Source organism: Mandrillus leucophaeus, unplaced genomic scaffold, assembly GCF_000951045.1.
Source record: "Mandrillus leucophaeus isolate KB7577 unplaced genomic scaffold, Mleu.le_1.0 Scaffold38, whole genome shotgun sequence".
NCBI lineage: Eukaryota > Metazoa > Chordata > Mammalia > Primates > Cercopithecidae > Mandrillus > Mandrillus leucophaeus.
Genome location: NW_012104031.1, coordinates 3,330,337 through 3,345,619, shown reverse-complemented (window position 1 = coordinate 3,345,619; position 15,283 = coordinate 3,330,337). Strand labels below are relative to the sequence as shown.

Below are 15,283 nucleotides of genomic sequence, written 5' to 3'. Positions count from 1 at the left end.
GTTTCCCCACTTAAAAAACGGGTGCGATCAAAAGAAAAGCAAGTAATGGGCAGGAGAGAGCAAGTGTGAAAGGTGGCAAACTATTGACAACAATTACAAGGCCGAGACTAAGGCCAATTTAGGGAACAGGCTTAGACTCGGAACAGGGGCGAGTTCAGAGGGAGGGGGCAGAATGTTGGCAGCACTCCTGTGACCTGAGACCCTCCTCCTGCAGGGTAAAACCCTGGCACTTTGCCACCTCCGAGGCTGGACCAAGATGGCGCGCAGCCTCAAAGCGGCGCTCTCGTCACGTGCCGGGACCGGAGGCGCTTGGGGGCGGGAGGCGTGGCCTCGGGCGCGGCAGCCCGGCCCCGCCCAGGGGGCGGAGCCTGGGGGGGTTGTCCACGGAGGAAGGGGGCGGGGCTTCGCGGCCGGGCGCTTGGGCGGCGGAGGTTGCAGCTACCTCGGCGCCGGCTCGGTTCTAGGACGTGTCGGTCTGCACCGGTCGGGGGCGGCTCCCTGCTGCCTCCGAGCCTAGCTGCCTGGCCTTCGGCATTTGCAGGCAGGTGAGCGCCCAGAGCTTGGACTGGGGTAGGATGCGTCTTTTCCCCACCTCCAACTCCCCTCGACAGTTTGGGGAGGGGTCTCGTCTATCGTGCCTCAGGAAACAGCCCTTTTTGACTCCCCATGTGCTGTCTCCGGCAGGCGTAGGTACGGCTCCTCCTGCCGCCCCTCGCCAGCCTTTGCGGTGCCCTGTGCCCTTGGGGGTGAAGATGGGGGCGATGCCTGATCTGCGGGGAGGGTGTGGGGTGCGCCCTCTGCTCCATCGGCTTCGGGGGAGGGGGCCGAGTTGGCGAGTCTCCCGGTGGGAACGGAGCAGACTGCGCCCCCATTTCCCCTCCAGGAGAGTCAGAAAAAGCGAAAATGCTCCGAGGCTAACCCCACTTCTTTGGGGACGCGCTTCTGAGGAGCTGAGGTCTTCGCTCTTCGCGGGGGTCTTAATCCTTCCCACGTTCCTCATAGCACCCCTGTTCCTGTTGCTAGCTCTCCATTCCTCGAACTGCCAGCCTCAGTCTGTGCCAGAGATGCCCCCATCTCCGCAGTGCCAGGGCGGTGGGGTGGAAGGAGCGGCCAACCCGAGGCCTGGTGGGGGTGGCGACAGGGGTGGGCGCAACAGGAAAAGAGGGCTGGAATAGAGGTGCCTGAACTGGAGGGTGGGAGTGGGGTGCTGACTTACGTCCACGCAGTAGGGATGTTTTCTAGCACAGATTTTGAGGTTTTGATGGTGGGTGGGAAGAGAGAGGTCGGGTTGGAGGACTTGGAGACATGGTGTAGGTGGTTTTTTTTGAGAAGGAAGAGGGATCCAGGACAAGGTGCCACTAGGCGCTGATGTCACCTTTGAGGAGAGGTGTGCTGGTAGTTTCCATCAGAGGAGCGGAAGAGTTGAAGCCGTTCTGTGTGGAGAGCAAGTGGTTAAGGAGCCTTTGCTTAGCAGGGAGATCCCCTCCTGGTGTGCGCTTAAGGGTCCTCTCCAGGAGCCAGGTTCCGGGGATTTCCCATAGTCCTTTCCAGAGTTGTTGGATCTGGTACCTAGTACTTTGTTCAACATCCAGCAAACATTTATTGGACACCTACTATCTGCCGGATACTATGCTCGGTGCTAGGTCTTCTGAAGGCAATTTACAGCCACGGAGCAGCTGAAAGGTACACATAGTAGGCACACATAGTAGGTATTCTGTTAACACCTCCCTCACCCCCCACCCCCATTCTGTTACATTACTGTTGGATTAGAAAAAGAAAGAACTGTGTCCACGTACTTTCAAGCAGCTGTCTGAACTAGACTGCAGCCTACACACCCCGTACCACTATTAACTGGCCAGGTAGTCCCAGGGAAGCTGCCTAAGCAAAAGGGCAGCTTGAATGATTTTCCTTGGTTATTTTCTCAGATTTTGTCCTGAGGTTTGAGGAGGCTTCCTGGGATAAATGGTATCTCAAAGTAAGGAGATAGTGAATGACAAAATGGTTATTGGGGGCCAAGAATGTCCTAGACACTCTGCATTGTGGGAGACGCCATCTCTGGAAGATGGAAGAGTGTGGGGGAGGAGGGCGTGGAAGGGAATTCTTGTCCAGTGGGGTTGGGGTTTGTGCTGCTGAGCATGTCATGATGTCAGAACTGTGCAGTGCATGAGGTCTGGCTGCTGGGCTGTAAAGGAGGGCTGGAGGGGCAGGGCATGGCAGGCAGCCAGGCTCCTGGGTCTCATCTCTGAGCTGATTTCTGAAATCTTAGAGTTGGAAAGAGTTGTCAGGGATGGCTTGTAGTTCTTCATGGAGCCTCCGAGGATGGCAGAGCTAGAGCTAGGCAAGAGAATGAGTAGTCAGGCTGTGGTGGTGATGAGGTGGGGATGAAGGCTTAGCAGGGCCAGGGAGCTGGGTGCTAAGCGGGTTTTAAGATACGGGCGGCTAGCTGAGGCCTTCGAATGCCAAGGACATTCTCCCCTGGGCTTTAGGCCCTACTGTGTTGGCTCCATAGGTGAGTTGCTGTAGAAACAAGGCATGGCAATTGAGTGGTATGGAGGGGTGTGTGTGCGTGTATGTGCACACGTGCATGTGTGTGCACATGCGTGAGTGTGTGTGCTTGTGCTTGTGTTGGAGAGGAGAAGTGGTGGGGAGCAGGGAGGATTGAGGGAGTGAAAACTGCCTCAAAGTCTGGGTCCCACATAGGGAATTGAGAGAAATGGAGGGGAGGGAGTGGGGTCAGAGGGAGGGAGGGACAAGTATGTATTGCAGCCACATGAAGTCACCATCTGTCCCCCTCTGGCCTGCTAGCTCACTGACCTATAATTAGCTCTGGAGGGCATACGGTGCTGGCTCACAGGAGCGTGGCACTTCGGGTGGCCAGCAGAGTGGAGGATTCAGAGGGACCATGGTCCTCGATATACTGTGGAAGGGGCTGCTTCTAGGGGACCCTCTGCATTTGCTATACTGGGAGGGGCCTGAGGCAACTGAGAATGTCACAGGGACAGCGCTGGTGGGGGAAACAGCAGTGGGGGAAGGAGCTCTAAGCAAGGATGGCAGGAGACTCCAGGGCTGGGCTGAGCCTGAGGCCTCCCCGCTTGTTGCCTGGCTGCTGGCACAAGAAGCACGATTGCTGCCCAGCTCATTGCTCTGCTTTCAGAGAGGCTCGGGTGCTGCAACCTCAGGGCCTCCTTCAGGTATCTCCATCCCCCGAGGTGAAGTCAGCTCTAGCATGTAGTAGCCACCTGCGTTTCACTTGGTGATTGAGAGGCCTTGGCTGGGGCTGCTTCGTTTTGAGAGAGCTGGAGGAGAAGCTGCCACCAGTTAATTCAGTTGGTCAAACTCCAAGTGGTGTTCAGCACTGACCCCCTGACTGTGCCAGAGACTGAGTGTTTGGTCACGTGCTTCTCTGTACTGCTGTCCAGTGATTACATGTGTATCTGTGTTCTCTCAAGTAGCCTGTGGACTTTCTGTCTTACATGTCTTTTGCTTTCGTAACAGTATCGGATGCATGGAAATCACTCAGTAAGTGATTGTTGGATTGAATTGAAGAGGTCTGTCTTCTGATCCCGAGTTCCATGAAGCAGGGCCTCCTTGCCACTGGAGATATTTAACCTGGAGCAGCGAAACCTCTGGGGACCCAGGACACTGGTGTTACATCCCTGTGGGGGCATTAGATGCTGTGGGCAGTAGATGAAGTGAAAACTCCCCAGTCTCTCATAAAGCATGGCAAATGGGTTTATAACCCTGAACAGTAATATGAATGTATAGTATGGTATATATGTATTTTATATTATGTAAATATATACTGTATATACTACTGTACAGTGATTTTACAAAGAGTACATATGCACAATATAATTTTGTAGTAAAGTGTCAGATGAAATAGCCGATTTGATTTTAGAGGCCTTTATTGCTTATTTCACCCAGCTGTTAGAGTTGAATGCTCATAAGTTAGAGATCTACTTGATGTGCCTTCATGGCCACTGTCTTCAGATAGATAACTGTCATTTCAAAGAGAGATGGGTTTTCCATTCAATGGAAGAAAAAGCTTCCTTAGAACGATGAAACCTTCCTCATTTGATAGTGAGCTCCTTGTTCCTGAAGGATAATCAGGTCAAGACTGGGCTGCCAGGGATGTTGTGAAAGAAACTCCCACACAGGGTGGGAGGTGGCCTTTGTGACCTCCGAGAGCCCTTCTGAGTCCAGCTGTGGGGTGAGGCTGGATGGGAGAGGGCCTCGGCAGCTGCTTCAGAAGATGGCTCTCCTTTGGCCTAGAGGGGCGCTGCTGGGACTGGAGGCCTGGGGAGTGGGGCCGGGCCTGGAGCTTTGCCTGAGCTGTTCTGTGAGGAGTGAGCATTTTGGGACATGCAGGGGGGCGACCCCAGCAATCTCATGGACCTGGAGGCCTGGGCTTGGGAGATGGTGCAGTGCATCCCCGATGGGTGGGGGTAGGTAGAAAGTTGGGGTGGCCCCAGTTCCATGACTTCAGCTCAAACTAGGCTAGTTGTGGAGTGCCCCAAATTTTTGGTCCTACTTTGGGGCAGAGCACCTGGAGCTAGTAGAGCTTTCATTCTTTCAGTATCACCCCATCCCTCCCTCCTCTCTTGCTCATACCTTCTTACACAGGTTCAAGGCCACACATGGACTTACACTGTCTCATGACCACCAATACACTTTCATGATCACACACGCATACTGGCACAAGCTCTCACAGCCCCCATGTGCTCCTGTGAGCATGTGTGATGTTATGAATCCCAGGTGCTTGTGCATGTATGACCATACACATTTACTGTCATGGCTGTGTACCCACACGTGTGTTCTCATGACCACAATTATATGCAGTCATGAGCCCTGATGTACTTATGACCACACACATCTACACACTGTCATGAGTCTATACACCTACTTGGTCTCATGCTTATGCTCTCAGGACACCATACTTATGACCATAACTTTACACACAGACATACACACAACATACACACGCTCTCTCTCTGCCCCTTTCCCCCTCTCTCTCCCTATTGCCCACGCTGGAGTGCAGTGGCATGATCATGGCTCACTGTAGCCTCAACCTCCTGTGTTCAAGTGATCCTCCCACCTCAGCCTCCCTATTAGCTGGGACTACAGGTGCATGCCACCATGCCCAGCTAGTTTTTGTATTTTTAGTAGAGATGGGGTTTTGCCATGTTGCCCAGGCTGGTTTCAAAGTCCTGAGCTTAAGCAATCTCCCTGCCTTGGCCTTCCAAAGTGCTACTGGGCCCAGGGCTTATGCCCGAGGTATGAACTACTACTGTGCTGGCTTCTCTTCCTTTTTGCCACACATATATACCATGCATTCTCACGATGACACACACATTCTGTTGCATGAAGACACATGACACCCCCCCATTCTCTTTTCATACTGCCCTCCACTTCTGTGACCACATACAAATGCACATTTTGTATGATGCCTACATTCCTACCTGCAGTTCTGTACTCTGGACTTTTTACACCTGGTGCCTATTAGCACTCTGGACCATCCTCTTCTCTGCTCTGCGATGGCTCCCTAATCTGATGGGTTGTTCTACGAATGCAGTGACTTTGAGGATCGTGTTTAATATTTGTCCCACATGGATCCCTAGTTTTGAAATATTTTTATTCTCCAAATTTGCCATGCTTATTACTTTGTTTCTTCTTCTGCAAACATTATTTGAGGACATTTGTGTTGATTAATGGCTCTGATTAGCAGAAGATGCCTAGAGTTTTCTCTGGGAATGTACTTAATGATGTAAGTTTAGCAAAAGCTGTGTCTGTGTTCGGTGGTGCAGAGTCATATTTTGGCTTGGTAACTATATGATCTCTATTAGACATTTGGAGTGTGGAAAATAGTTGGTTGGCTCCTGGTGTTACTTGTGTAGCATTCCCAGGGTTGTCATTGTTGCACTGATGTACAGCCTTTCTGAGAACGTTTTTTTTTTTTTATTTAGCAGGGGCCTTCTGTAGACAATATTTAAACTAGGGATTTTCTAACCTCTTCATGGACTTGGAATCCTTTTATACGATTGAAACCTTAATCAGATGTCCCATAAAACGGACAGATTTGCAGTTGATGGGATTAAAGTAAGAAAAGAGAATTTAGAGCCTTTTGAATTTGTCACACCTCTTCACCCTCCTTTTGGCCCTGGACTGCCCCTAAAGGTACTTTGTCATAAAGCTTAGCTTGCAAACCCCAGTCTTAAGTTAAAGAGGTAGGTGTGATGTCTATAATTTTGGGTATTTCAGAAGAGGAACTATTTGCAGGTGGGAGGTCAGAGGCTTGTAATTATCCCTTCCCCGCTGGTTTTTTTTTGTTGTTGTTGTTTTTGAAATAGGGTCTTACTCTGTCACCCAGGCTGGTGTAAGCAGTGTGATCTTGGCTTACTGCAGCCTCCATCTCCTAGGCTTAAGTGATCCTCCCACTGTAGCCTCCTGAGTAGCTGGGACTACAGATGCATGCCGCTGTGCCCAGCTAATTTTTTTTTTTTTGTAGAGAGGATGTCTCACCACATTGCCTAGGCTGGTCTTGAACTCCTGGGCTCAAGCAATCTCCCAATTCATCCTCCCAAAGTGCTGGGATTAGAGGCATGAGCCACCATGCCCGGCCTTCCCCATTAGTTTTGACATTAGTCCTCCTAGGGTGGCAATGAGAAGGGTGACCGTATGGCCAGGTGAAACCTGTGTTCTGGTGTGATTGTTAACAGTGGTTGACTGTCTAAACCATGACCCTGTAAACCAAGAGAGTCCTGGTTTGGACAGTAAGTTCTGTGCTCACTCGAGTGATAGGCCATGTCTTGGGAAGAAGTGGTCCATGTCTAACTCCTGGGGAGCAGCTGGAGAGCTGGACTTCACAGACTCAGGCCCAGGGGAGCCTGTCTGAACAGATACTTCCTTCCATGTCCCCTGAATGAGCTTGGCATTAGGAGGCTGAGTGTATTCAGAAGCTGGTGCTAACCTGTGCTTGGGCGGCATTTTATACTTAGAACTGTTTCATGTCTGTTACCTCTTTGAGCCTCATGACAACCTGTGAGAGCGCTAGAGTGTATTGTATGTTACAGTGTTCCTTTTCCAGACTTGGGAACCTGAAGCACAGAGGGGTAAAGTCTCACTGCTAGTCATGTCGGGGGCCCAGAGAACTGGATGCTTTTGAAGGGATCTGTGGCTAGCAGTGGAAACTCTTAAGTAGGGCTCTTCCGAGAGTTTTTTCGCTGGGAATGGCTTCCTGTAGCCAGAATAGATGTTTAATTTTCTTATTGTAGTTCATTGGGCCCAGACTTGAGGCGCTCTGGGAGCCTAGGGTGCTGAGAGTTCATTAACACTTACGGAGTGTTGCTGGGTGCTGATCTCAGCACTTTGTGTAGGCTGACTGTAGACATCCTGTGTCCCAGCTGTCTGAGGTGGGTACTGTTATCATCCCCATTCACAGAGGATATGGGGAATGGAAGCTCAGAGAGATTCAGGATCTTCCCAGGGTCACCTGCATGGTCCGTGGGCATGACAGCCTTCGGAATCATCAGCTGCTCTGGAGTCTGCCTTTCAAGACAGGAGCAGCCCCCATCTTGCTCTCAAGAAGGTTTAATTTTCAGACCGAGTGTGGTGGCTCACGCCTGTAATACTAGCACTTTGGGAGGCCGAGGTGGGCGGAGAGCTGAGGTCAGGAGTTCAAGACCAGCCTGGCCAAAATGGTGAAATGCCATCTCTACTAAAAATACAAAAACAAACAAACAAACAAAAAACAAATTAGCCAGATGTGGAGGAGGGCACCTGTAATCCCAGCTACTCAGAAAGCTGAGGCGGGAGAATCACTTGAACCTAGAAGGTGGCCATGTCAGTCCTGTTTTGGAGTTCCCCTTCTTTGAAGTCAGTCAGGGATGGACTGCCCTGGAATGACCGTCAGCACAGGTCTGTTCAGTTCCATGTGTGTTAGGGCCCTGTGTTAGAGTACTCAGAGATGGGTCTACAGATGAGATGATGTGAAGTAAGAGAAGTCCCACGAACAGAGGTATAACTAGAGGGCAGCGCTGGCTCAGCGGAAGGCAGATCTCACACATTGGAGGGATCAGAAGAGACTCCGTGGAGGAAGTGGTGTTTGAGATGAGCTTAGCAGGGTGATCTAAGCTCATTAGACCAACATGGAAAGGGAGATGAGAGGCAGACCAGTGAGGAGCTGGACGAACAGGAGCTATAGGTGGGCCCTGGAAACAGGCCTCAGTGAGCAGGGCTAGGGAAGGGCTAGGGAGCAGCAGGAGAGGAGGTGGGGCTGGATTTCTGGAGGAGAGGATGAATGAGGGCCAGGCTTCTGGGGATGCAGAGCTGGACAGGGAAGAAGGAGAAACTTCTGGGCAGCCTGAGGCATGGGCAACTGAGCTGCAGGCCCACGGCGGGGAGAATATCTGAGAGTCCCAAGGATGAGGGCTCCCAAGAGTGTCTGTTTCTGCAGTGCCTATGGGAGTGGGGGGCAGTCGGGGGGAACTCAGAGAAGCTGCCTACAACTAGGTGTGGAACCAGCTAGGGGCTGGGAGCAGAGATTTGGGTGCATGGAGGACGGGGCCTTCCAGGCCTCATGACCATCTTGGCTGCTCTGCAGAGGCCTTCCCCCAGGCTGGAGGAGGAGAGGGACAGGGAAGGCTGAGGGGAGCTGTCCTCCGGCTGCCATCACCCTGATGAGGGTGGGGAAGGTTTGTTGGAGGAGACATGAAGTCTGAAGGGGTTGTCTTTACCCTCTCTCTTCTTCCTCCTTCTTCTACCCTTCTTTGGCATGAGACAGACGAATTGAATCCTGGTTCTTCATTTCACTAGCTGCATAGACTTGGTTACATGACATTGCATCTCAGTTCTCACTTCTGTGAAATGGGAAGAAAAATTACATCTTCCTTGCAAATAATTATGAGGATTAAAATAATTCATACCATTTGGAAGCACAGTGCTGGGCACATGGTAAATGTGAGTGACTCATAGCAGCTCTGGCGACCATTATTTTTCTGGAAGACCCCCGCCCTCCGCATTTCCTCAGATCCTCCCCCGACCTCCAGTCGGACGGGTGTCTGACCTTCCCCTTTTCCCTCGTAGCTGCCACCTGGAGGCTCCATTTTTGCCGAGCTGAATAGCCCCTCAGACGCTCCTAGCAGGCTTGCTCCGGGCTGTGGTCTCCGCAGGGGCTGGCAGCCTTACCCTTGTCCAGCTCTCTCCATGGCCGGGCCTGCCATCTGGTAGGCAGGAGGGAGCCAGGCCTGTGTGTGGGGCCAGCCAGAGCAACAGACCCAAGTGCCCATCCCTCCTGTGTGTTAGGAAAAGGTGGGGGTGACTTTTGGGATGCCAAAGAGGCCCCCAAGTTGCCTCTTCTGTGTTTCTGAAGGCCCAAGGCCTACTTTTTGTCTAATCCCCCACCCCCCACACGCACACTCACACCCACTCACTCTTGAGCCCTCTTCTGCTGTTTCACAGCCTGCCCACACTCCTCCCCGGCAAAGCCCCTTGCAAATGCTTGCTTTGGGGACTGGCAGCTTTCGCCTCTGAATCAGGACCTGTGAGTGTTACTTAGAAATTGTGCAGGAGTTGAGGAGGCTTCTGTTAGGCCGAGATGATAATTGCGCTATTTAAAGATGGCCCTGGAGCCAGAAGGAGCCGGAAGGAGCCAGATGCCCCACGTGGCTGTCCTGGGGCCCCCTTCTGCTCACTGTGCCTGTGCAGCGGACAGGACAGGGGCAGGAGGTCCTGGACAGTTATCTCAGGGGCATCTGCCTGGCAGTCCTCTCTGGGCTATCTCCAGACCAACTCTACATGATGCCATTTGGCCAGGGCAGGTGGAGTTGCTCCTTGGCACCTGGTTTAGAGAGAGGCCAGGAAGGGGCTAGTGAGAAGAGAAGCAACCAAAGCCAGCTTCTCAGTTGCTAAAATGACCAGGAGGATTTGGGGAGGCCAGGTTGGACCAGATAGCCAGTACCTCACAGTGGGCAGCCCGAGGTTCTGTTCTGCCTTCCTGAGAACTTCTCCAGTCCCTTTCCTGTAAGAAGCTTTAAAAACTCCACCCACAGGTGGCCAGCACTAAGGTAATTCACACTTCCATGCAATCACAGGGTGCTTTCTACTCTTCATTTACTGCCCAGCCATGAGCTCATCCCTCTAAGGTAGGCAAAACCAGGGTTGTGGGTTTTGTCTTATAGCCAAAGCCTCAGTAGGTGGTAACAAGCCTGAGGTCACCCAGCTGGTCTGTGGCAGGACTGTACCCTAGTCTCCTGAGTCCCTGCTCTGGGCTTCTTCCTATATGCTACGCTGCAGGCTGCCTGGGGATCTGCTGGGCTGGGGTCATTCCTGGGGTACCTAAACTCCTTCCTGGCACACTACAGTCTTCTCCAAAGTTAGTCTTTGCCACAAGGGGCCACTTCCCCAGCCTAGTCTTCTCTTTTGGCCTCTCATGGCATCTTGGTGTATGTGGAGGGGTGGGGGAATATGGGGGGAGGGGGCAGTGTGCCTGGATGTGGGTGAACTTGGGGAGGTAGGCTGGGGCCATATGGCCTTTCAGTCTCAGGGCTGGAGCATTCAGGGTGGAGGGGCCTGGGCATGGTGGATGGGAGAATTGGGGGAACGGCTGTTTTCAGCCTCAGGGAGACGGCAGCTCTGGACAGACTGGGGCAGCAGCCCCTCCTCTCTACTCACAGCTGCTCTGAGAGGCAGGGAGGTGCGAGTAGGCTGCCCTGGGAGCAGCAGTGTTGGGGAAAGGAGGGGACAGACCAAGCTTCCACTTTTTACTTCTGTAGCCTTCTGGGACCCTGCCCTCCACAGTGGCCGTCTGGTTTGGGAAGGATCCCCTTGACCAGAGTTTGTGTCCAGTTTCTATCCATGGGAGTGTGTATGTGGCCACGTGTGTATCTGTTCTAGGTCTCTGTGTTTCTGTCTCAGTGCATGTGTGTGTGCATGCCCACATGCCTGCTTGCACTTCTGAGCCCCCCTGGGAAGGGCTGTGAGTGTGAGCTCTGAATTTTCAAGCTGGTGCACTAACTTTCCTTGGATCTAGACCCCGTGTTGCTCCCCAGTCTCCCTCTTCCTTTCCCCTATTTCTGCCTAGAGCATTAGTACCCTGGGGAGGGGGTCCAGGTAGGAGAGGCCAGCCGTTCCCCTGCTGGGTTCAGTCCTGCCACAGGCCTGTGCAGTGTCTGACCTCTTACCTCACACTGGATCCTGATGCTTCCTGTCCACCCTGACCCTCCTAGTCTGCCTGTTATTCTCACCCTGAGGGTGGACAGAAGGCTTTCCTAGCGTCTCCCATAAGATAAAAGAGAAGGAAAGGAGGGAAAACGTCATTTTTGGGCCACCTCCAGTGTGCCCATTGCTGTGCTGGGGGCTTCACACCCCTTCTCTCCTTCTACTGGGGCCTCTGAAGACAGTCCTCCCTGAAAAACGACTCAGGTGGTAGCTTTCTAATGTGGACAGGGAGGTTGGAATCTGATTGTAGGCAGAGAAATCCCCAGCTGCACGCGGCCTTTCTCGTTACTTCCGCGTTACTTCATCGCTGGCTTCCGTTGCTCTGACCATTGGGCCCCTGTGCCAGGCTCAGCGTATCAGCAGAGCCAGGCTGTGCACATGCTAACTGACCTCGCTGGTGGGTTCTGCGGTGTCAGCAATGGGTAATGATGCCGAGGGAGCAGATTCTCAGCCATGATAGGGGCCACACTGTAGCCCCACCGTAGGAGAGTGGCACCCCGCACCTCTACATCACCCCTGGGTTCCTTTCCATCATTCAGTCCCTGCCAGAGGTAGGAGGCTGTGAACTCAGAATCCAATCCTGCTGTCTGCCAGGCCTGTGTGCTGTCCTCCTTGGCAGGTTTTGGAAGTGGGGAATGACTTGAGCCAGAGCCTCCTCCCTGAATTATGGGCAATGCAGCAGGTCAGGGCTCTCTGCCTGCCCCAGTACCCAGTCTGTGCCTCTGCAAACCCTTAGCCATGTTGTGCCAGTGTCCAGGGCAGGAACTACTCTGCCCCTGTTTCCTGTGACCCCAAGAGGTCCAGCCTTTAGGACTCACAGCCACTCCCACTGAGAGTCCTTTCTACCCATTTGCATTTGCTTGGTTGACTTAAGTGATGGGGAAAAGGTTGGGGGTAGCACAGAGACCCTATTTCCTCCCCTCCCACCCCCAGGTCTCAGGAGGACTCTGGGCATTCTGCCGGCTGCTCCCCTGCCACTGACCGAATCATTTCTATATTTGGCCAGTGAGCCACGTGGGTAGGGGAACCACTGCCACTGCGGCTGCACTTCTGACAGCTGTGGAGAGCAGGGGGAGGCAGAGGCTGGGCAGTAGGCATGTGCATTCCTTGGGAAAACTAAGGAGGTGCCATCAGAGTGAGTAAGCCTGGAGAAGGGGCATGCGCCAGCACCTCCCTCTCCTCCACTTTCTAGTTCAGGTCCTGTCTCCTCTGCTCCACCCCCTCCCCGATGCCCTTCTCCACCCAGTTGGTACTCATAGCAGTCTCTTTTCCCACAGACACACTGCCCTCCAGAAACGATGGGTGTCGCTAGATCCAGCTGGGACTCTGCCAGCCTCAGGCGCTCAGTCTAAGAGAAGGGCCATCTTCCAGCCCTGCTCTCCCTGCCTGTCATGGCCACATTCGGCTGCTGTCTGCATGTCTGGGGACACAGGGCACCCAGCCCCAGCCCTGAGAAGTTAAGCCAGGCCTTCTGGCTCAGTTCCACAGGGGCACTCCAGACCCCAGGCCCCTTTCAGAGCAAAAGCAACTGATGCTATGGGAGAAGCCCCTGCCCACCTGTCCACTCACCTGGCACTGCCCACCCTGAGACCCATGCACTGGGTTCCCCTGGAGGTGCCAACCCTGTGAGTCCCTCCCTGTCCCCTGACGCTGAGAAAGCCCTGCCCTCCCCCACCATGTGTGAGGTGATGCCCACAATCAATGAGGGGGACCCCCTGGGGCCCCCTCATGGCGCCGATGCTGACGCCAACTTCGAGCAGCTGATGGTGAACATGCTGGACGAGCGGGAGAAGTTGCTGGAATCTCTTCGGGAGAGTCAGGAGACCTTGGCGGCCACGCAGAGCCGACTCCAGGATGCCCTACATGAGCGGGACCAGCTCCAGCGCCACCTTAACTCTGCCCTCCCCCAGGTAAGGCCCTAAGGCCTGCGTCTCCCTTAACCCCTTTCCCTCCCCTAGCCCTGCTAGATCCACTGGGCCCTCAGCTCATCTGCGTCTATTTGCATATCAACAATTGGAATTAACCAAGCATTTACTCTCCTTCCTCTCTCTACTTGAATTCTTTCCCTGTCACTTCCAAGCTCCTCAGTGTGGAATTGGTTTCCCCTGGAGAAATGGATGGAATTTGATGTGGGTAGAAAAACGCAACCATAGGTGCCAGCTGCAGTGAGCCCAAGCGGCCAGTAGGTGGCACCCTAGACTGGAAAGAAACCTCCTCCCTGCCTACTTCTCTCTAGTGCCTTGTTCTTGGAGGTGGCGAGTGGGGAATCACAGACAGTAGAGACGGGTGAAGCCTTAGAGATCATCTCATCCATCTCCATTACTGCATAGATGAAAAAAGCAAGAGATATCACATGGAAGATGATGGGCAGAGCTGAGTCTAGCGGCCGGATGTCTTGACATCCTGTCTCACACTCCTCAACAGCACAGCCACTAGCTGTCCTGTAGTCTCGTGTACTGTGTCCTTTCTGTGGACCAGGCACTTTGTAAGGATTCTCCCACTAAATTCTTATAACCCTGAAGTTGGTGCTATTACCACCATCGTCCTATTGTACAAATCACGGAACTAAAGCTCGGGGAGATGAGTAAGTTGTTCGTGGCCATCCAGGTAGTGTGTGGTGGAGGTGGGAACTGAGCCTGGGGCTAAGTGCCTGGAGAGGCCAAGTTTCTCACCACCGCACCTATTTCTCCCTCACTGCATTGGCCTGGGAGCTCCCTTCTGGTGCCTGCTTATCACCCACTTGGTAGATATTCTAGGCATGGCACATGCTCTGGGGATGCAGGAGGGAGTGGGAGCCTAGATGGTTTGGTTCTTGGGCTGTTTAGCTTCTGCTTGTCAAAGAAACTGTGAATTCTGCCTAATAACCAGGCCCAGAAAGGGCTGGGGGTTGTGTGTCTGTGAGACAGTGCTCACACTGACTGTGGGAGCATCCGGCCCTCTCCGCCCCTCGTATGAGCAGAGAGATGGGTATTGGAAGCCGGCTCTGGACACGTGGCATAGCCTACCCTGACCCAGTGGGGGTGCTGCTGGGGTTGGGGAAGCAGCCCTGAGGAGCCGAAGAGCTCAAGCCTCAGTGCCAGGCCCTTGCCGGTGTGTGGGGAAAAGTACCAGGGCTGGGCCTGGGTGGGTGAGTTTCTTACGCAAAAGTGATGCTTAGTGGACAAGAATATGGAGCCCTGGTGAAGCAGCCAGGTGGGCAGGTGGGGCCCTCCTCTTTCACTGTGCACGAGGCTCTGAACTTGCCCTAGAGTGAATGGACTAGTTCCTGCCCCCAAGGAGCTCATAGACTAGGAAGGAGACATACAACCCATGTGACCGGAGAGAATGCAGAGGAAGATAAGAGAGGCCCAAAAGGGTTATTAAGCACAGTATCAGTGATAAAAATAACTGCCTTTGATGGGCTTGGGCTAAGTGCTTTCTATACATTGGCTTATTTGACTCTCATACCAGCACCTGGAGGGAGGACTGTTACCTCTGTCTTACAGATCAGAGAATGCGGCTCAGAGAGGTTAGGTAACTTGTTCAAGGTCATACAGCTAACAGGGGCAGAGCTGAGATTTGATCCCAGGCCTACTCGACTTCCCACACTGAAGTGTCATGAGGGCAGGGGTTGTGTCTTTCTTGTCACTATATCCCCAGTGACCCGCACAGGACCTGGTATGTGATAGGTGCTCACAAATATTTGTGGTTGAATGATGGGCTCCCAAGTTGGTGTTCTTGACCACTCCTCCAAATGGCTTTCTGGAGAGGGAGAGAGCCTCCCCATGGGGAGTCTGGACAGCTCCCAGCAAGGCTTTATCCTTTGAGATGGGCTTTGAAGGATGATTACAATTTCATCAGGTGGTGACAGAGGTTTTCTAGGGGGAGGGGGTCCACTGAGCCAAGATGTGATATTAGGAAGGCACACCGGTGTTTAGAAACAGCAGGTGAGGCTGGGCGTGGTGGCTCACACCTGGAATCCCAGCATTTTGGGAGGCCGAGGCGGACACATCATGATGTCAGGAGATCCGAGACCATCCTGGCTAACACAGTGAAACCTCGTCTCTACTAAGAAAAAAAAAAAAAAAAA

General features: G+C 53.2%; 1 protein-coding gene across 2 annotated transcripts in view; it reads left to right on the top strand.

The window, feature by feature from the left end:
- The first annotated feature begins 436 nt into the window (after positions 1-436).
- Positions 437-15,283, top strand: part of PPFIA4 (protein tyrosine phosphatase, receptor type, f polypeptide (PTPRF), interacting protein (liprin), alpha 4) — a 58,491-nt gene continuing 43,644 nt past the window's right edge. For both annotated transcript variants that reach the window (XM_011990500.1, XM_011990499.1), the window contains exons 1-2: positions 437-545; positions 12,492-13,124. In XM_011990500.1, coding sequence (XP_011845890.1) covers positions 12,891-13,124 — 234 coding nt within the window. In that variant the 5' untranslated portion in view covers positions 437-545; positions 12,492-12,890. The remainder of the gene's footprint in view (positions 546-12,491; positions 13,125-15,283) is intronic.